We start from the raw sequence: 19,381 nt of genomic DNA, 5'->3' as shown, positions 1-19,381 counted from the left end.
AACAGGCATTCAAGTCCAAGAGGCACAGAGGATCCCCTCAAAATCAATAAAAATAAATCAACATATAATCAAACATATAATAGTGAAGCTTGCAAATTTCAGAGATAAAGTGAAAATCCTGAAAGCAGCTCAAGACAAGAGGTCCCTAACCTACAAAGGTAGAAACATTAAACTGGCAGAATACCTATCTACAGAGACCTGGCAGGCCAAAAAGGACTGGCATGATATATTCAGGGTAAGAAATGAGAAAAATATGCATCCAAGAATACTTTATCCAACAAGGCTGTCATTCAGAATGGAAAGAGAGATAAAGAGCTTCCAGGACAAATAGAGATGAAAAGAATTTGTGCTCACTAAACCAGCCCCACAAGAAATATTAAAGGGGGGTGGGGTGCTGGGTAGCTCAGTTGGTTAAGCATCTCCTTTTGGCTCAGGTCATGATCCTTGGGTCCTGGGATCGAACCCCACATCAGATTCCCTGCTCAGCATGGAGTCTGCTTCTCCCTCTCTCTGCCCCTAGCCACCAGTAGTGCTCTCCCTCTCTCTCTCTCTCTCATTCAAATAAATAGATAAAATCTTAAAAAAAATATTAAAGGGGATCCTGTAAGTGAAGAGAGCACCCAAAAGTAACATAGACCAGAAAGGAACAGAAACAATATACAGAAATAGTGACTTTACAGGTAACACAATGGCACTAAATTCATATCTTCCAATAATTTCTCTGAATGTAAATGGGCTTAATGTTCCAATCAAAAGACACAGGGTGTCAGACTGGATAAAAAAGCAAGACCCATCCATATGGTATCTGTAAGAAACTCATTTTACACCCAAAGACACCTGCAGATTGACATTGAGGGAGTTGAGAACCATTTATGATGATTATGGACTTCAAAAGAAAGATGTGATGGCAATACTTATATCAGACAAAGTAGATTTTAAACCAAAGACTGTAGTAAGGGATGAAGAGGGACACTATATCATAGTTGAAAGGTCTATCCAGCAAGAAGATCTAACAATTATAAATATTTATGATCACAACAATGGACAGATCACCGAAGCAGAAGATCTATAAGGAAAGTAGGGCTTTGAATAGCTCACTGGACCTATTTGAATTCACAGATACATTCAGAACATTCCATCCTAAAGCAACAGAATACACATTCTTCTCAAGTGATCATGGAACATTCTCCAGAATAGATCACATACTGGGTCACAAATCAGGTCACAACCAGTACCAAAAGATTAAGATAATTCCCTGCATGTTTTGGGACCACAATGCTTTGAAACTTGAACTCAATCACAAGAGGAAATATGGAAGGAACTCAAATACATGGAAGTTAAAGAACGTCCTACTAAAGAATGAAGGGTCAACAAGGAAATTAAAGAAGAATTTTAAAAATTCATGAGAACAAATGAAAATGAAAGCATAACTGTTCAAAATCCCTGGGTTGCAGTAGAGGCGGTCCTAAGAAGGAAATACATAGCATTACAAGTCTTTCTCAGGAAACAAGAAAGGTCTCAAATATACAACCTAACCTTACACCTAAAGGAGCTGGAGAAAGAACAGCAAATAAAGCCTAAACTCAGCAGGAGAAGAGAAATAATAAAAATCAGAGCAGAAATCAATGAAATAGAAACCAAAAGAATAGTAGAATGGATCAACGAAACTAAGAGATGACTCTTTGAAAGAATTGATAAGATAGATAAACCCCTGGCCAGACTTGTCAAAAAGAAAAATGAAAGAGATCACAACCAACACCAAAGAAATACAAACAATTATGACAACGTATTATGAGCCAATATATGCCAACAAATTAGGCAATCTGGAAGAAATGGATGCATTCCTAGAGACATATAAACTACCAAAACTGAAACAGGAAGAAATAGAAAACCTGAACAGAACCCACAACCAGCAAGGAAATGGAAGCAGTAATCAAAAGTCTCCCAATAAACAAGAGTCCAGGGCCAGATGGCTTCCCAGGGGAATTCTACCAACATTTCAGGGAGAATTAATACCTCTTCTTCTGAAGCTCTTTCAAAAACTAGAAATGGCAGGAAAATCTCCAAACTTGTTCTCTGAGGCCAGCATTATCTTGATCCCCAAATCAGACAAAGACCCCACCAAAAAGAAAAATTATAGACCAATATCCCTGATGAGCATGGATGCCAAAATTCTCACCAAGATACTAGCCAATAGGACCCAACAGTACATTAAAAGGATTATTCACCATGACCAAGTGGGATTTATTCCTGGGCTGCAAGGATGGTTCAACATCCGCAAATCAATCAATGTGATACACTACATAAATAAAAGAAAGGGCAAGACCATATGATCCTCTCAATAGATGCAGAGAAAAACATTTGACAAAGTACAGCAAACTTTCTTCGTTAACTCTTCACAGTGTAGGGATAAAGGGAACATACACCAATATCATAAAAGCCATCTATGAAAAGCTGACAACGAATATCATACTCAATGGGGAAAAACTGAGAGCTTTTCCCATAAGGTCAGGAACACAGCAGGAATGTCCACTATCTCCACTGCTGTTCAACATAGCACTAGAAGTCCTGACCTCAGCAATCAGACAAAAAGAAATAAAAGGTATTTGAATCGACAAAGAAGAAATCAAGCTCTCACTCTTCCAAGATGACTTGATATTTTATGTGGAAAACCCCTCCACCCCAAAATTGCTAGAACTCATACAGGAATTCAGCAAACCGGCAGGATATAAAATCAACACACAGAAATCAGTGGCATTTCTATACCCAATGAGACAGAAGAGAGAGAAATTAAGGAGTCGATCCTATTTACAATTGAACCAAAAACCATAAGATACCTAGGATTGAACCTAACCAAAGAAGCAAAGGATCTGTACTCTGAAAACTATAGAATACTCATGAAAGAAATTGAGGAAGACACAAAGAAATGGAAAAACATTCCATGCTCATGGATTGGAAGAAAAAATATTGTTAAAATGTTTATTCCACTCAAAGCAATCTACACATTCAATGAAAACCCTATTAAAATACAATCAACTTTTTTCACAGAACTGGAACAAATAATCCTAAAATTTGTATGGAACCAGAAAAGACCTCAAATAGCCAAAAGAATGTTGAAAAGGAAAACCAAAACTGGTGGTATCACAATCCTGGACTTCAAGCTCTATTACAAAGCTGTAATCATCAAGACAGTATGGTACTGCCACAAAAACAGACATATAGATCAATGGAACAGAATAGAGAGCCCAGAAATGGACCCTCAACTCTATGGTCAACTAATCTTTGACAAAACAGGAAAGAATATCCAATGGAAAAAAGACAGTCTCTTCAACAAATGGTGTTGGGAAAATTGGACAGCCACATGCAGAAGAATGAAACTGGACCATTGTCTTACACCATACACAAAAATAGACTCAAAATGAATGAAAGACCTCAGTGTGAGACAGGAATCCATCAAAATCCTAGAGGAGAACACATGCATCAACCTCTTTGACCTTGGCCACAGCAGCTTCTTGCTAGAAACTTCTGCAAAGGCAACAGAAACAAAAGCAAAAATGAACTATTGGGATTTCATCAAGATAAAAAGCTTTTGCACAGCAAAGGAAACAGTCAACAAAACGAAAACACAACCTACAGAATGGGAGGAGAAATTTGCCAATGTCTTATTAGATAAAAGGCTAGTATCCAAAATCTATAAAGAATTTACCAAACTGAACACCCAAAGAACAAATAATCCAATGAAGAAATGGATAGAAGACATGAACAGACATTTCTAAAGAAGACATCCAAATGGCCAACAGACACATGAAAAAGTGCTCAACACCACTTGGCATCAGGGAAATACAAATCAAAACCACAGTGAGATACCACCTCATAACAGCCAGAATGGCTAAAATGAACAAGTCAGGAAATGACAGATACTGGTGAGGATGTGGAGAAAGGGTACCCTCCTACACTGTTGGTGGGAATGCAAGCTGGTGCAACCACTCTGGAAAACAGTATGGAGGTTCCTCAAAAAGTTGAAAATAGAGCTACCCTATGACCCAGGAAGTGCACTACTGGGCATTTACCCCAAAGGTACAAATGTAGTGATTTGAAAGGGCACTTGCATCCCAATGTTTATAACAGCAATGTTCACAATAGCCAGACAATGGAAACAGGCGAGATGCCCCTTGATGGATGAATGGATAAAGAAGATGTGGTGTCTATATACAATGGAATATTACTTAGCCATCAGAAATGATGAAATCTTATCATTCACATTGATGTGTATAGAACTGGAGGGTATTATGCTGAGTAAAATAAGTCAATCAGAGAGAGACAATTATCATATGGTTTCACTTATATGAGGAATATAAGAAACAATGCAGAGGATCATAGAGGCTGGAAGGGAAAATCAAATGGGAAGAAATCAGAGAGGGAGGCAAACCATGAGAAACTCTTAACTATGGGAAAGAAACTGAGGGTTGCTGGAGGGGTGGTGGGTGGGAAATAGGGTAACAGGGTGATGGGTATTAAGGAGGACCAATGATGTGATGAGCACTGGGTCTTATATGCAACTTATATGAATTACTGAACTCTACATCTGAAACTAATGATGTTCTGTATGTTGGCTAATTGAATTTAAATTAAAAAAATCAAATATAAATTAAGGAAGTTGGCAAGGTTGCTGAACACAAGATTAACATGGAAAAAAGCCATTGGAGTTACTATTCTCCAGCAATAACCAACTAAAGAATGTAATAGAGGGGCGCCTATGTGGCTCAGTCGGTTAAGCAACTGCCTTGGGCTCAGGTCATGAAAGCCCGGTCCTGGGATAGAGTCCTAATTCAGGCTCCCTGCTCAGCGGGAAGTCTGCTTCTCCCTCTCCCACTGCCTCTCCCCCCTGCTCTGCCCCTCCTCCTGCTTGTGCTTGCTCTCTCAAATAAATAAGTAAAAAATCTAAAAAGAAAAAAAAAAGGAAATATAATAGAAAACAAGTATTATTTGCAAGAACAATACAAACTATAAGGTGTGAAGAAAAATAATAAAACATAAGCAAAATCTTTATGGAGAAAATTACAACATATTCTGAGGCATTTAACACTTAAATAAGTGGGAAAATATACAATGGTCATGGATGAGAACATTCAATTTAGGAAATGAAATATACTGTAAACTCAATGTTATTCTTATCAAATCCCAGCAGAGATTTTATGAACCTTAGAAAACTGATTCTAAAATCAATAAAGAGAAACAAAGGGATACGTGTTTTCTGTCAGATAACATTTGACTGGCAAATTGCATCTCTTTATTTTCACCTTTGTGTGTGTTTTTATTTTAAGCACATCATGTAAACAGGAAGTATAAACTAGATTTTTAACCAGTTACAAAACAACAACTCCAAACATAACACTTTAAAATTTAATCTGCATTATTAACATTTTCTCCACCACTGTCATAGGTTTGGATAACCAACAGTCAGTGGGTCCCTGATTTGTAGGATTTGCTGATATGTGTAGTGTAAATATGCCCATAGCCTGCTGTATTCAGGCTATCAATACGACAGCACTGAATGTAGAATTGGAAGCAATATGCAGTAGCATAGCATTATATTGTATTTCTCTGATACAGATACAATTCATATAAATAACCTCAAGAACATAGATAATACTGAAATGTAACAAAATAATTAGGAAGGTGGTAAGCTTTGAGTATTTAATGTTTTTTTAAAAATATGTTATTTGTGCATTTATATAATTTAATTTTAAATAACAGCTGTGGTTAACAACCGGCTCATAAAATTCTGGAAAATTTAACAGTAACCTCTTTCAAGTCAACATGAGCTAGGTCTACCACACCACTGTTTTTTTGTTTGTTTGTTTGTTTGTTTTTAATTTTTTATTTAAATTCAATTTAATTAACATATACTGTATTATTAGTTTCAGAGGTAGAATTCAGTGATTCATCAGTTGCATACAACACCCAGTGCTCATTACTTCAAATGCCCTCCTTAATGCCCATCACCCAAGTAATGCCCATTCCCCATCCTCCCACCCACCCCCCCTCCAGCCACCCTCAGTTTGTTCCTTATAGTAAGAGTCTCTTATGGTTTGCCTCCCTTTTTTTTTACTTTATTTTATTTTTCCTTCCCTTCCCCTATGTTCATCTGTTTTGTTTCTTAAATTCCACATATGAGTGAAATCATATGATACTTGTCTTTCTCTGACTGACTTATTTTGAAGTCAGCACACCACTGTTACTTCCTGCTTTTAACTCATTGACCTTCCTGAATGTCAGGATCCATGTCTTTCATCAACTCTGGAAATGGCTCAGCCATAATCTATTCAAATGCTGCATTTTCTAAAGTTCTATTTCATTTATAAGAGAGCTTTCAAACTCACCTTCTTATTTCTGGTAATTTTTTGTTTCTTGTCTATACTTTGGATCCTTCTTTCTCTTTAAACAAATAAAAGATTAAACAGATTAAAATATTTATTTTATATCCTCTATTTGATAATTCCAGTATCTTCAGTCTTTACAGATATGTCTTCACAGTATATTTCTTCTTCAGATTCTTGCTTTTGGCTTACTTCCTCATGTTTTGTGATTTTCATTTGTGTGCTCATATCTACCCAGAACCTTTTTAGAATACATTTTTAAGTGATGTATATTTTGGCCACAAATCTATGTGAGGACAGGATTGTCATTAGTTGTCAGGGGAGACTCCCCCCACCCTTTCTCACCTTTAACATAGGGCCAAAGAAGCAAGCTAGAATTCATGGTCTTCCTCTATAGTGAAAGATATTTTTTTTAGTTCATCCAGTGAAGGTGTCATTTTTAAAAAATACCTGCTCTATTCAGAGGTCTCTAATCTGACCTCCCAGGTTATTTCTTTAGTCCCTGTAACCCATTAAAACTGCAGCTCTAGGCTGCCAGGGATGGGCATATAACCCTTGGAAACTTCTGTCCCGAGTACTTATATTCCTCACTAGACTAGTGCTGTCTAGTACCTTTACGTTGTTGCCAGCCCTGCTAGGCATTACAATGATGATTTTTACAATTTATCTATCATTTTTGAAATATTTTATGCCAGGAATGTTTCTTTGAATATCTGGTCCACCATATTGCTGAATTAACCAGGACCTAAATTGGGGATTGGGCTCATGTGGAAAGTATAGGAGACAGGGAGACCAGCTAAGAGGCTGATGTAATAGTTCAGGATAAAGATGAGAATACCTGGATTAAAGAAAATTGCAACAGAAGGTGAAAGAGGAAGCTGAGTAAAGAGAGATCTCCGAAGAGCTTTGGCAGAGTGTGGTACACAGAAGTTGGGTGAAAGAAGAGAATCAAGGGTAACTCCAAGGCTTCTAGCTCAGTGTCTTAATCTGTCAGATACCACTTACAAAAAGCATGTGAAACATTCTCCAAAATGAGCCTGAATGGGACCGAATTTGTTTCAAAATCCTGTTAATTTTTTAAATTATGTGTTTATAGGCATGGAAAGAAGAACAAGATCGATTAGCAGAAGAAGAGCGCTTAAAGGAAGAGAAAAAGGCAGAAAAGAAGGGTAAGGAAGCCGGTAAAAAGAAAGGCAAGGAAAAGGTAGAGAAAGAAGACAGTAAGCCCTTGAAGAAAAAATCTCTTCCCAAGGAGAAATCTAAAGAAGAGCAAATGAGGATTCCAGAAGTAGCGGAGGAGCCCCTCCAGCAACCAGAACCTGAGATCCTTTATCCGGTAATATCAGTGTTCTAAAAAGCCTCTTTGGGTCCTTACTAATTGTTTTGGGAGAAACACAGCTTCTGTGAAAACACAAGGTTCCAGTCTTCACTGACACCACAGAAGGCCTTAGAGTTTCTTCTAGCATAGATGACCTCAGACCCGTACTCCACCCTCTGATACCTAGGACTTTCTTTGTAGCCCGTCACCAAGATAGGAATACCCGCAGGACAGTTTTTCTTGAGTGCTATGAAACTAGGTTACTAAAGGCAGGAACACAGAGATTTGACACAAAAGCATTCGTTTAGGTTAATGTAAATAAGCAGACTTGAAAAGTCAAAGTGAACCCAAAGGTTGGCTGTATTTGTCTCAGATGACAGGCCTTGCTGAATAGGCACCCAGGTATTTTGCTTGTCTGGTTTGGTAAAACCTTCCCTTTACAGTCTGTCCCTCAGGCAGGCGTATGAGGAAAACCTAATGCGAAAGAGATGGACAGAAATGTAACAGCCCTTGTCCTTTCTAGCTGCTACTGTAAGCCAGTTCTCAGGTGTTAGCATGCATCACAACTACTTGGAGCTCTATTAGCAGCACTTAGCAAAAAAGGTCTTTACCATATGACTTCCCGAAGTATAAAGTGTCAAGAAAAAAGTGTAAAGTGTCAATATTCCTCAATATATCAGTTCACTTTAAACAGAAAATTAATAGCCAGTGAAAGAGAAGTTGATTTCTTCTCCCACTGCTTTTCAGTAGTACGGTGCTTTGATCTGCACTAGCGGTAAGGGTGCTCCAGTGAACAGATTCAAAATCATGGACCGCCTTTAATTCTGCCTGTCCTTGTAATATCCCAGGAGGTGCTAAAGATAATATGGACACTGTCCTCTGAGCCTGCAAAGGGACAGACATTCATTTAGCAGAAATTAAGCTTACAGCAACTTTGACTGGCTCACGCTGATGAGTTGATTTTTGTCAATTGCAGTTCCACACTCAAAGTGTGATGTTTTCCCTTCTAGTTTCATGGATACAATATGGGAGATATACCCGTCCAAATCTCAGGAACAAATTCTTATCTGTATCCTTCAGACGGAGGACAGATTGAAGTAGAGAAGACAACATTTGAAAAAGGTACATTTTGAACATAGCTGGTTCATAGCTTGGAAGATTCTAACCCATTTCAGATCATCTTGGGGCCTTGTACCCTTGGTGTGATAGGTGAGAGTGGTAATGTGCCCTCTTTTGTCAATTATACGCCACATTTAGCATTTCCAGACTTCACATTCTTCTGCTATAATTGACTGCAGAGCACAGGCCAGGTGAGAGGTTAGCTGGGACACACTGTTGTGAACATTCTAGTTGTTAAAATCTTAAAATATTTCTATATGACTGGGAAATACCATGATAGTAACTACAATAAGTAAATAGTTAATTACTAATATTAATTACAGCACATAGTGTTATCTCAGAAACCAAGCACGTACTGAGTTTAGAGCAAATTACTAGTTTGGGCTCTGGAGCACAGAGCTTGGGGTTTTGCTGCCAGGGCCCAATTATTTTTGCTACAGAGAGGTTGCTTTTGAATTCAGAAGCCTTTGAGTGGGAGAGGAGCCTTATACAGATGCACTGAGGAGGACCTACTCTGGAAAACCCCTAAAGGAAATGTATAATTCTTCCCAGGATCTGGGCTCTAGGGAACCTATCAGGGACATCTTGCAGGGCCTGTCTTTTCACTGTGCTTTAAAGATCTCTCAGGTGTATTTGAGAACCTGGGCTTTAACTGATAGCTTATTGTCTCTGAGAGCTATGAGAAGGTCAGTGTGGTGGGAACTTGAGCAGGGCCTTATTTAATCTCCACTAGGTTATGCCCCCCAGCAAGGGGCAACACGGGCTCCTCCTATCCCCACACTCTACCTGACACCAGCCTACCTCTCCTCACTCTCTATTCTCCCCTCCCTTCCTCTCTCTCTCTCTCAATCCCTTTCTCTTTCCTTCTTCCTTTCTTGTCATCTAATATAACTATCAATTTAATAAGGAAGTCATTGCAAAAGTTAGATGCTGTTCCCTATGTGAAATCATGGCTCAAGTGGAAGCATCATTAGATAGCAACTGCCACATCAAACAAAAGATCGTATCAATAAGTTTTAAAATAAAAAGGCCTGAAAGTAATTCAAATTATTTAAACAGTGGTTGGTGGTGCAACTTACATCAAATGTCAGACCATTTAATTATATAAGGTTTGTTTATTTAAAACATGACAGGGATTGTTATTAATATATAGGTATACATATTTTTATTATCATATGTTTTCATATTTGATATTTTGAATATTATCCTTGGGTATAGGGTACAATTAATAGTAATTAAAAATAGAGCTCCCAATCACATAACTGAGAAAACTACTGGACTCAAGTTTTGTAATGCTCTGTTCTATTTTCCATAACTACTACTTGTACTTATTGAAATTTATATATGCACACATTTATTAATTTCAGGTGGGGTCACAGTAAATACAGTATTTTAATCCCAATCCTATCAATTTTTGATACAAGATAGCTCAATCGAAGTTGAAAAGGATAAGCCAGATTTTAAAAAAAGAAGAGAAAGCTGAGAAAGGAGACAAAAAATGAATCGGAACACTAGGAGAGGGAATGTGCCCATTTGGAAAATTCTGATTTGCTGGTGCTAATGATAACAGCTACCATAATTACCATTGATGTCATTCCTTATAAGCTGCAAAACCCTTTTGCATCAACTAACTCATGTGATTAATCACCACGTTGAGTATAGACGTACATTAGCCTCAACCAATGCTCTCTTCTGTAATTTGATTAGAAAGTCTGCAAACATCTCCCTGATCCACCTGCCATTTATTTCTGGGATTCCACCATCACTTTATTCCTTTAGGCATCTTTTTGTAAAATAGTGATGTCCATAGATGTTTCCATGCCTACTTACATTCTATGCTGCGTTATTTAGATGTCTTGTCAAGGACCCTAATGCGGCATCAGCAGCAGCCTATCTTCTATCCCATGATTTTCCCCAGGGTCAACTTTTATCAAGGTGATAGTGAAAAAGGACAAGCACACTTTCATAATTCATTTAAAAGACCCTAAGAAAATTGTGAAAAAGGAAAAAAAAGAGGAGTATTGTTCTTCAGAAGATGAGAAAGAAAAAAGAGAGGAAGAGCAAAATCTTGAAACAGGTAAGTAGCCGCATCTCTGTGTCCATGGAGGTTAATACTTCAGCAATGTGTCAAACCCACCCATCTGACAGCAACACACATGCGTCTCTTCCACTTAACAACTAGGGTCATTTTTCCAGATGGTAGGGCAAGTGTTTTGCCATTCTGCAGATATACATTTTCCCGTAAGGTAATGTGTACCTTCACTGTATACACGGTGCATGTGTAGTGGGCTGCTAACTTGGTTTTGCCCCCTCTGGATGCCCAGCTCCTGATTCAAGTTGTCATACAGAGTCTACTACATTTATGTAGTAACATTGCATTTGCAACATCCATTCTGGCCTGAATTTTGTTTTACACAATGTGTATCAAGTACAGTCTCTAGGACTTGGGTCTGCATTAATTGATTTCTACTGGTTTTAGCTTTTCTCCAATATTCACTACAAATGCCGGGGTTTCCTTCTGTGCTCTATCACTTAGTTCTCCCCATGGTATCAAATTTCTTAGGTTGCAAAGACAAGAGAAAAATCCTACATTTGGTCTTGATAGTCTCTACCTGCTAGTAGATGAGAGCTCTAGGTGGATGTTCATTGATTATACACCATGAAATTTCCCGATAACATTATTTAACATATCCAGGCAACACCGCCTGGAGAAACAATGCTTTCTGCCCAATGTGACATGGGTTATACCTGCAAAAGGAGAAGAGTTAATTAATAAGATGTTTGAAACTCAAATTAGTAATAAGATATATAATTTAATCTTACTAATGAATTCAGTTATGGTCCCAGGATTTTCCAAACTCAAGAACACAATGTTTGACAAGTTTGAGTGTACCCAAGAACGTAAAACAGAAAATTTTAAATTATTTTTCTTTGTTTTGCTTGATAAAAGAATATGTGGTTTATTATAAAAAATTAGGAAATACAAGAATATTTAAAGACAATGACAGTTGTCCCTAATTCTACCACTCCAGTGGTAGCCACTATTGTAGTGTATGTCTTACTTTATCATCATGAACATTTTCCTATTCATTAAATAGTCTTTGAGAACAAAGTTTTCTAATGATTTCATAATAATTCATTGGTACATACATACATACTAATAATTTAATTAATCATATCCATGCTTTTATCTACATGATTTCCACTTTGCCCTGTTTTGCTTACACTTCTTTTTAATAAAGTAGAAGTGTCCTTGATTTGAATTTGTCTTTTAGAAAAATCAGATGCAGAGAATAAAGCTGTCAGCAAGTTTGGATCTTTTTCTGCCACCTTAGAAAATGGGATCTGCCTCTCAATAAGTTACTATGGACCAAGTGGAATGGCCCCAGGTAAAATAAGCACAATAACAAAGATAAGTGTCCCATGACCAAGGGCATCTGCCCATCCTCAATCTGCTCACGTGTTGGTAAACATGTTTTGATTTAATGCCCTCTTTTGCTGAAAGGTGGGAGTATATGTGTGTGTACATACATGTGTGTGTTTACACGTATGTACATATATAATCACTCATACATAGAAAATAACAGTGCTTTGATATTTGAAACAGAATTTATCATATATATAACTTTACATATAATCACATATACATATAAAATTATATATATTTCAGTTATCTTTGTTAACTAGCCCAGGAAAATAAGTCTGTTAGTTGGTCCCCAAAAAGGCATGATTTCTCAAGGAATCCTCTTGGTTTTCCACATGATATTTTTATGAATCCTGTGACTGTGGCACTGCCCAGTGTGCTTCAAAACATAACAGTCTTAAAGGAGCCATTCATTGGACATCTTGAAGGATTTCTTTACCCCACATTTAATGAACAAATTCTCCAACTGGAAGCTATTTCCCTACAAACCACAGAATTATATGTCATTTAACCAAGAACCAATTAGGAAATTTTGTGGGTTCCCATGCATTTTACAGGGATCTAAGCACATAGATTAAAAACACACACACACAAAATTTACAAAATCAAAATATAATCCCTCTGCTATATAGCCTTCAAACTATGTGTAGATCATGGTGATCCAATTCTCTACCTTACTATGTAGCTCCTTTTCTGCAGAAACATCATTCCATTAGATCATTATAATCTTTTTCTTACCTTGTGCAAAATATTGCAGTACTCTAGTGAGTTAAAGAGCCCATTAAATGTGTTAGTATTTTTGCTTTATTTGGGGTTTTGTCTTTTAATTTATATTTGGTTTGTTTCTCAGCCAGCACTTAAAGTCATTCTCTGCCTAACAAATTATGTATTAAATCTATTATCACACACATTCACTAAAAAATCCTATCCCTTCTGGACACAGCTTATCATGATTTCAGAGTAAGATATTTACACTCTACTCTTTATCAACTATATTGTTGCTGTTTCCTCAGTGATTTCCTTATTCTTGATTTAATCGTTATTATGCAATTATTCCATGTAAAACAAATGTTCTTAATTTCACATTTATAAGTGCTACATTTGAAAATGTTTATAGTGTGAAAGAAATAGAAAGGCATTCCAATGCTCATGATTGGAAGAACAACTGTTATTAAAATGTCTGTACTACCTAAAGCAATCTACACATTTAATGCAATCCCTATCAAAATACTGACAACATTTTTCACAGAGCTAACACAAACAATCCTAAAATTTGTATGGAACCACAAAAGACCCAGAACAGCCAATGCAATCCTGAAAAAGAAAAACAAAGTTGGAGGCATCACAATTCCAGACTTCAAGCTCTATTACAAAGCTGTAGTCATCAAGACAGTATGGTACTGGCACAAAAACAGACACATATATCAATGGAACAGAATAGAAAACCCAGAAATGGACCCACGACTATTCTTAGACAAAGCAGGAAAGACTATCCAATGGGAAAGACAGTCTCCTCAACAAATGGTGCTGGGAAAACTGGACAGCAGCATGCAAAAGAATGAAACTCAACCACTTTCTTATACCATAAACAAAAATAAATACAAAATGAGTGAAAGACCTAAATGTGAGACAGAAAATTATCAAAATCCTAGAGAAAAACACAAGCAGAAACATCTTCAACATCAACCATAGCAACTTCTTACTAGACACGTCTCCAGAGGCAACAAAAACAAAAGTAAAAATGAACTGTTGGGACCTCATCAAGATAAAAAGCTTCTGCACAGCAAAGGAAACTATCAACAAAACTAGAAGGCAACTGATGGGATGGGAGAAAATATTTGCAAATGACATATCAGATTAAGGGCTAGTATTCAAAATCTATAAAGAAGTTATCAAACTCAACACCCAAAAAACAAATAATCCAGTTAAGAAATGAGTAGAAGACATGAATAGACATTTGTCCAAAGAAGACATTCAGATGGCTAACAGATACATGAAAAGATACTCAACATCACTCATCATCAGGGAAAAACAAGTCAAGACTACAATGAGATGTCACCTCACAACTGTCAGAATGGCTGAAATTAACAACAGAGAAAACAACAGATGTTGGCAAGGATGCGGAGATAGGGAAATCCTTTTACAGTGTTGGTGGGAATGCAAACTGGTGCAGCCACTCTGGAAAACAGAATGGAGGTTCTTCAAAAAGTTAAAAATAGAACTACCCTATGATTCATAATTTATCAGGTATTTACCCAAAGAATACAAAACCACCAATTTAGAAAGATATACACAACCATATGCTTACTGCAGCATTATTTACAATAGCCAAATTATGGAAGCGGCTCATGTCCATCAATAGATGAACAATAAAGATGTGAGATATATATATATATAGATATATATCTATATCTATATATATATATGACGTATATTGTTTGATATATATTTATTTATATATATAGTTTTAAATGAAATAATTGCATAATAACAACATAAAACATAAAAAGAATGAAGTCTCACCATTTGCAACAACACGAATGGAGCTAGAGAGTATAATGTTAAGTGAAATAAATCAGTAAGAGAAAGACAAATACCATATGATTTCACTCATATGTGGAATTTAAGAAACAAAAGATCATACGGGACTAAAAAGAGAGAGGAAAACTAAGAAACAGACCCTTAACAAAGGAGAACAAACTTATGGTTACCAGAGGGGAGGGGGATGATTAAACAGGTGATGGGGATTAAGGAGTGTACTTGTCATGATGAGCACAGGATGATGTGTGGAATTGTTGAATCACTATATTTTACACCTGAAACTAACATAACACTGTATGTTAACTAACTGTTAACATTTTTTATTTTAATTCAATTAATTAACATGTAACGTATTATTGGTTTCAGACGTACAGGTCTGTGATTCATCAATCTTATATCCAGTGCTCATTACATCACATCCCCTCCTCAAATGTCCATTACCCAGTTTCCCAATCCCCCCACCCACCTCCCTTCCAGCAATGCTCAGTTTGTGTCCTATGATTAAGAGTCTCTTATGGTTTGTCTCCCTTTCTGGTTTTGATATATTTTATTTTTTCCTCTCTTCTGTTTGATCCTCTGTTTTCTTTCTTAAATTCCACATATCAATGAGATCATACAATAATTGTCTTTCTTTGACTGACTTATTTCACTTAGCATAATACCATCTAGTTCAATCCATGTCATTCCAAATAGCAAGATTTCATTTTTTGATGGCATAATATTCTATCTATCTATCTATCTATCTATCTATCTATCTATCTATCTATCATCTATCATCTATCTATCTATCTATCATCATCTATCTCTATATATATATCTCAAATATTCTTTATCCATTCATCTGTTGATGGACATCTGGTCTCTTTCCTAGTTTGGCTATCATGGACATTGCTGCTATAAACATTGGGATGCAAGTGCCCTTTCAGAGCACTACATTTGTATCTTTAGGGTAAATGCCCAGTAGTGCACTTGCTGGGTCATACAGTAGCTCTATTTTCAACTTTTTGAAGAACTGCCATACTGTTTTCCAGAGTCGTTGCACCAGCTTGCATTCCCACCACAGTGTAGGAGGATACCTTTTCTCTGCATCCTCACCAACAACTGTCGTTTCTGACCTGTTCATTTTAGCCATTCTGACTGGTGTGAGGTGGTATATCATTGTGGTTTTGATTTGTATTTCCCTGATGCCAAGTGGTGTTGAGCACTTTTTCGTGTGTCTGTTGGCCATTTGGATGTCTTCTTTGGAGAAATGTCTGTTCATGTCTTCTGCCCATTTCTTGATTGGATTATTTTGTCTTTGGGTATTCAATTTGGTAAGTTCTTTATAGATTTTGGATATTAGCCTTTTATCTGATAAGACATTGGCCAATATCTTCTCCCATTCTGTAGGTTGTGTTTTGGTTTTGTTGACTGTTTCTTTTGCTGTGTAAAAGTTTTTTTATCTTGATGAAATCCCAATAGTTCATTTTTGCTTTTGTTTCCCTTGCCTTTGCAGAAGTTTCTAGCAAGAAGCTGCTGTGGCCAAGGTCAAAGAGGTTGATGCATGTGTTCTCCTCTAGGAATTTGGTGGATTCCTGTCTCACACTGAGGTCTTTCATTCATGTTGAGTCTATTTTTGTGTATGGTGTAAGACAATGGTCCAGTTTCATACTTTTGCACATGGCTGTCCAATTTTCTCAACACCATTTGTTGAAGAGACTGTCTTTTTTCCATTGGATAGTCTTTCTTGCTTTGTCAAAGATTAGTTGACCAGACAGTTGAGGGTCCATTTCTGGGCTCTCTATTCTGTTCCATTGATCTATATGTCTGTTTTTGTGCCAGTGCAATACTGTCTTGATGATTATGGCTTTGTAATAGAGCTTAAAGTCCAGGATTGTGATGCCACCAGTTTTCTTTTTCAACATTTCTTTGGCTATTTGAGGTCTTTTCTGGTTCCATACAAATTTTAGGATTATTTGTTCCAGTTCTGTGAAAAAAAAAAATGATGGTATTTTAATAGGGTTTACATTGAATGTGTAGATTGCTTTGCATGGCATTGACATTTTAACAATATTTTTTCTTCCAATCCATGAGCATGGAATGTTTTTCCATTTCTTTGTGTCTTCCTCAATTTCTTTCATGAGTATTCTATAGTTTTCAGAGTACATATCCTTTGCCTCTTTGGTTAGGTTTACTCCTAGGTATCTTATGGTTTTCGGTGCAATTATAAATGGGATCAACTCCTTATTTCTCTCTCTTCTGTCTAATTGCTTGCGTATAGGAATGCCATTGATTTCTGTGCATTGATTTTATATCCTGCCAGTTTGCTGAATTCCTGTATGAGTTCTAGCAATTTTGGGGTGGAGTCTTTTGGGTTTTCCACATAGAGTATCGTGTCATCTGCAAAGAGTGAGAGTTTGACTTCTTTGCCAATTCGGATGCCTTTTATTTCTTTTTATTTTCTGATTGTTGAGGCTAGGACTTCTAGTGCTATGTTGAACAACAGTGGTGAGAGGGGGCATCCCTATCATTTTCCTGACCTTAGGGGAAAAGTTCTCAGTTTTTCCCCACTGAGAATGGTATTCTCTGTGGGCTTTTCATAGATGGCTTTTTGATATTGAGGTATGTTCCCTCTATCTCTACACTGTGAAGAATTTTAATGAAGAAAGGATGCTGTACTTTGTCAAATGCTTTTTCTGCATCTATTGAGAGGATCACATCGATTGATTTGCGGATGTTGAACCACTCTTGCAGACCCACTTGGTCATGGTGAATAATCCTTTTAATGTACTGTTGGATCCTATTGGCTAGTGTCTTGGTGAGAATTTTGGCATCCATGCTCACCAGGGATATTGGTCTATAATTTTTCTTTTTGGTGGGGTCTTTGTCTGGTTTGGAGATCAAGATAATGCTGGCCTCAGAGAACAAGTTTGGAGATTTTCCTGCCATTTCTAGTTTTTGCTTTCAAAAAGCAAACATGTGCTTCAGAAGAATAGGTATTAATTCTTCTTGAAATGTTTGGTAGAATTCCCCTGGGAAGCCATCTGGCCCTGGACTCTTGTTTATTGGGAGACTTTTGATTACTGCTTCCATTTCCTTGCTGGTTGTGGGTTCTGTTCAGGTTTTCTATTTCTTCCTGTTTCAGTTTTGGTAGTTTATACTTCTCTAGGAATGCATCCATTTCTTCCAGATTGCCTAATTTGTTGGCATATATTGGCTCATAATATGTTGTCATAATTGTTTGTATTTCTGTGGTGTTGGTTGTGATTTCTCCTCTTTCATACATGGTTTTATTCATTTGGGTCCTTCTCTTTTCTTTTGGACAAGTCTGGCCAGGGGTTTATCTATCTTATCAATTCTTTCAAAGAGCCATCTCCTAGTTTCATTTATCTGTTCTACTGTTCTTTTGGTTTCTATTTCATTGATTTCTGCTCTGATCTTTATTATTTCTCTTCTCCTGCTGAGTTTAGGCTTTATTTGCTGTTCTTTCTCCAGCTCCTTTAGGTGTATGGTTAGGTTATGTATTTGAGACCTTTCTTGTTTCTTGAGAAAGACTTGTAGTGCTATGTACTTCCCTCCTAGGATCGCCTCTGCTCCATCCCAAAGATTTTGAACAGTTATGATTTCATTTTCATTTGTTTTCATGTATTTTTTAAATTCTTTAATTTCCTTGTTGACCCTTCATTCTCTAGTAGGATGCTCTTTAACCTCCAAGTTTTTGAGTTCCTTCCAAATTTCTTCTTGTGACTGAGTTCAAGTTTCAAAGTATTGTGGTCCCAAACTATGCAGAGAATGATCTTAATCTTTTGGTACTGGTTGCGACCTGATTTGTGACCCAGTATGTGATCTGTTCTGGAGAATGTTCCGTGGTCACTCGAGAAGAATGTGTATTCTGTTGCTTTAGTATGGAATGTTCTGAATGTATCTGTGAAATCCATCTGATCCAGTGTGTTATTCAAAGCCCTTCCTTGTTGATCTTCTGCTTAGCTGATCTGTCCATTGCTGTGAGTGGGGTGTTAAAGTCTCCTACTATTATTGTATTATAAATGTATTTCTTTGATTTTGTTATTAATTGGCTTATAAATTGGCTGTGCCAATGTTAGGGGCATAAATACTTACAACTGTTAGATCTTCTTGTTGGGTAGACCCTTTAGTTATGATATACTGTCCTTCTTCATCTCTTATTACAGTCTTTGGTTTAAAACCTAATTTATCTAATATAAGGATTGCCACCCTAGCTTTCTTTTGATTTCCATTAGCATTATAAATTGTTTTCCACTGCTTCACTTTAAATCTGAGGTTTCTTTGGGTCTAAAATGAGTCTCTTGCATACAACATATTGATGGGTCTTGCTCTTTTATCCAATCTGATACCCTGTTTCTTTTGATTGGGGCATTTAGGCTATTTACATTCAGAGTAATTATTGGAAAATATGAATTTAATATCATTGTATTAGCTGTAAAGGGACTGTTATTGTATATTGTCTCTGTTTTTTTCCAGTATATATTACTTTTGGGCTATCTCTTTGTTTAGAGGATCCCCTTTAATATTTCTTGTAGGGCTGGTTTGGTGTTAAGAAATTCTTTTAGTTTCTATTTGTCCTGGAAGCTTTTTATCACT

The 19,381-nt window shown here is 36.8% G+C and overlaps 1 protein-coding gene across 1 annotated transcript in view; it reads left to right on the top strand.

The window, feature by feature from the left end:
• Positions 1 to 19,381, top strand: part of SPAG17 (sperm associated antigen 17) — a 212,056-nt gene that overhangs the window by 121,294 nt on the left and 71,381 nt on the right. The window contains exons 22-25 of the mRNA XM_087866202.1: positions 7,477 to 7,716; positions 8,709 to 8,820; positions 10,736 to 10,894; positions 12,093 to 12,206. Coding sequence (XP_087722328.1) covers positions 7,477 to 7,716; positions 8,709 to 8,820; positions 10,736 to 10,894; positions 12,093 to 12,206 — 625 coding nt within the window. The remainder of the gene's footprint in view (positions 1 to 7,476; positions 7,717 to 8,708; positions 8,821 to 10,735; positions 10,895 to 12,092; positions 12,207 to 19,381) is intronic.

Source organism: Ursus americanus, chromosome 12, assembly GCF_024610735.1.
Source record: "Ursus americanus isolate L20-20 chromosome 12, mUrsAme1.1.p, whole genome shotgun sequence".
Classification (NCBI taxonomy): Eukaryota; Metazoa; Chordata; class Mammalia; order Carnivora; family Ursidae; genus Ursus; species Ursus americanus.
The sequence above is the reverse complement of the archived record's forward strand: the minus strand, read 5'-3'. Positions and strand labels throughout refer to the sequence as shown.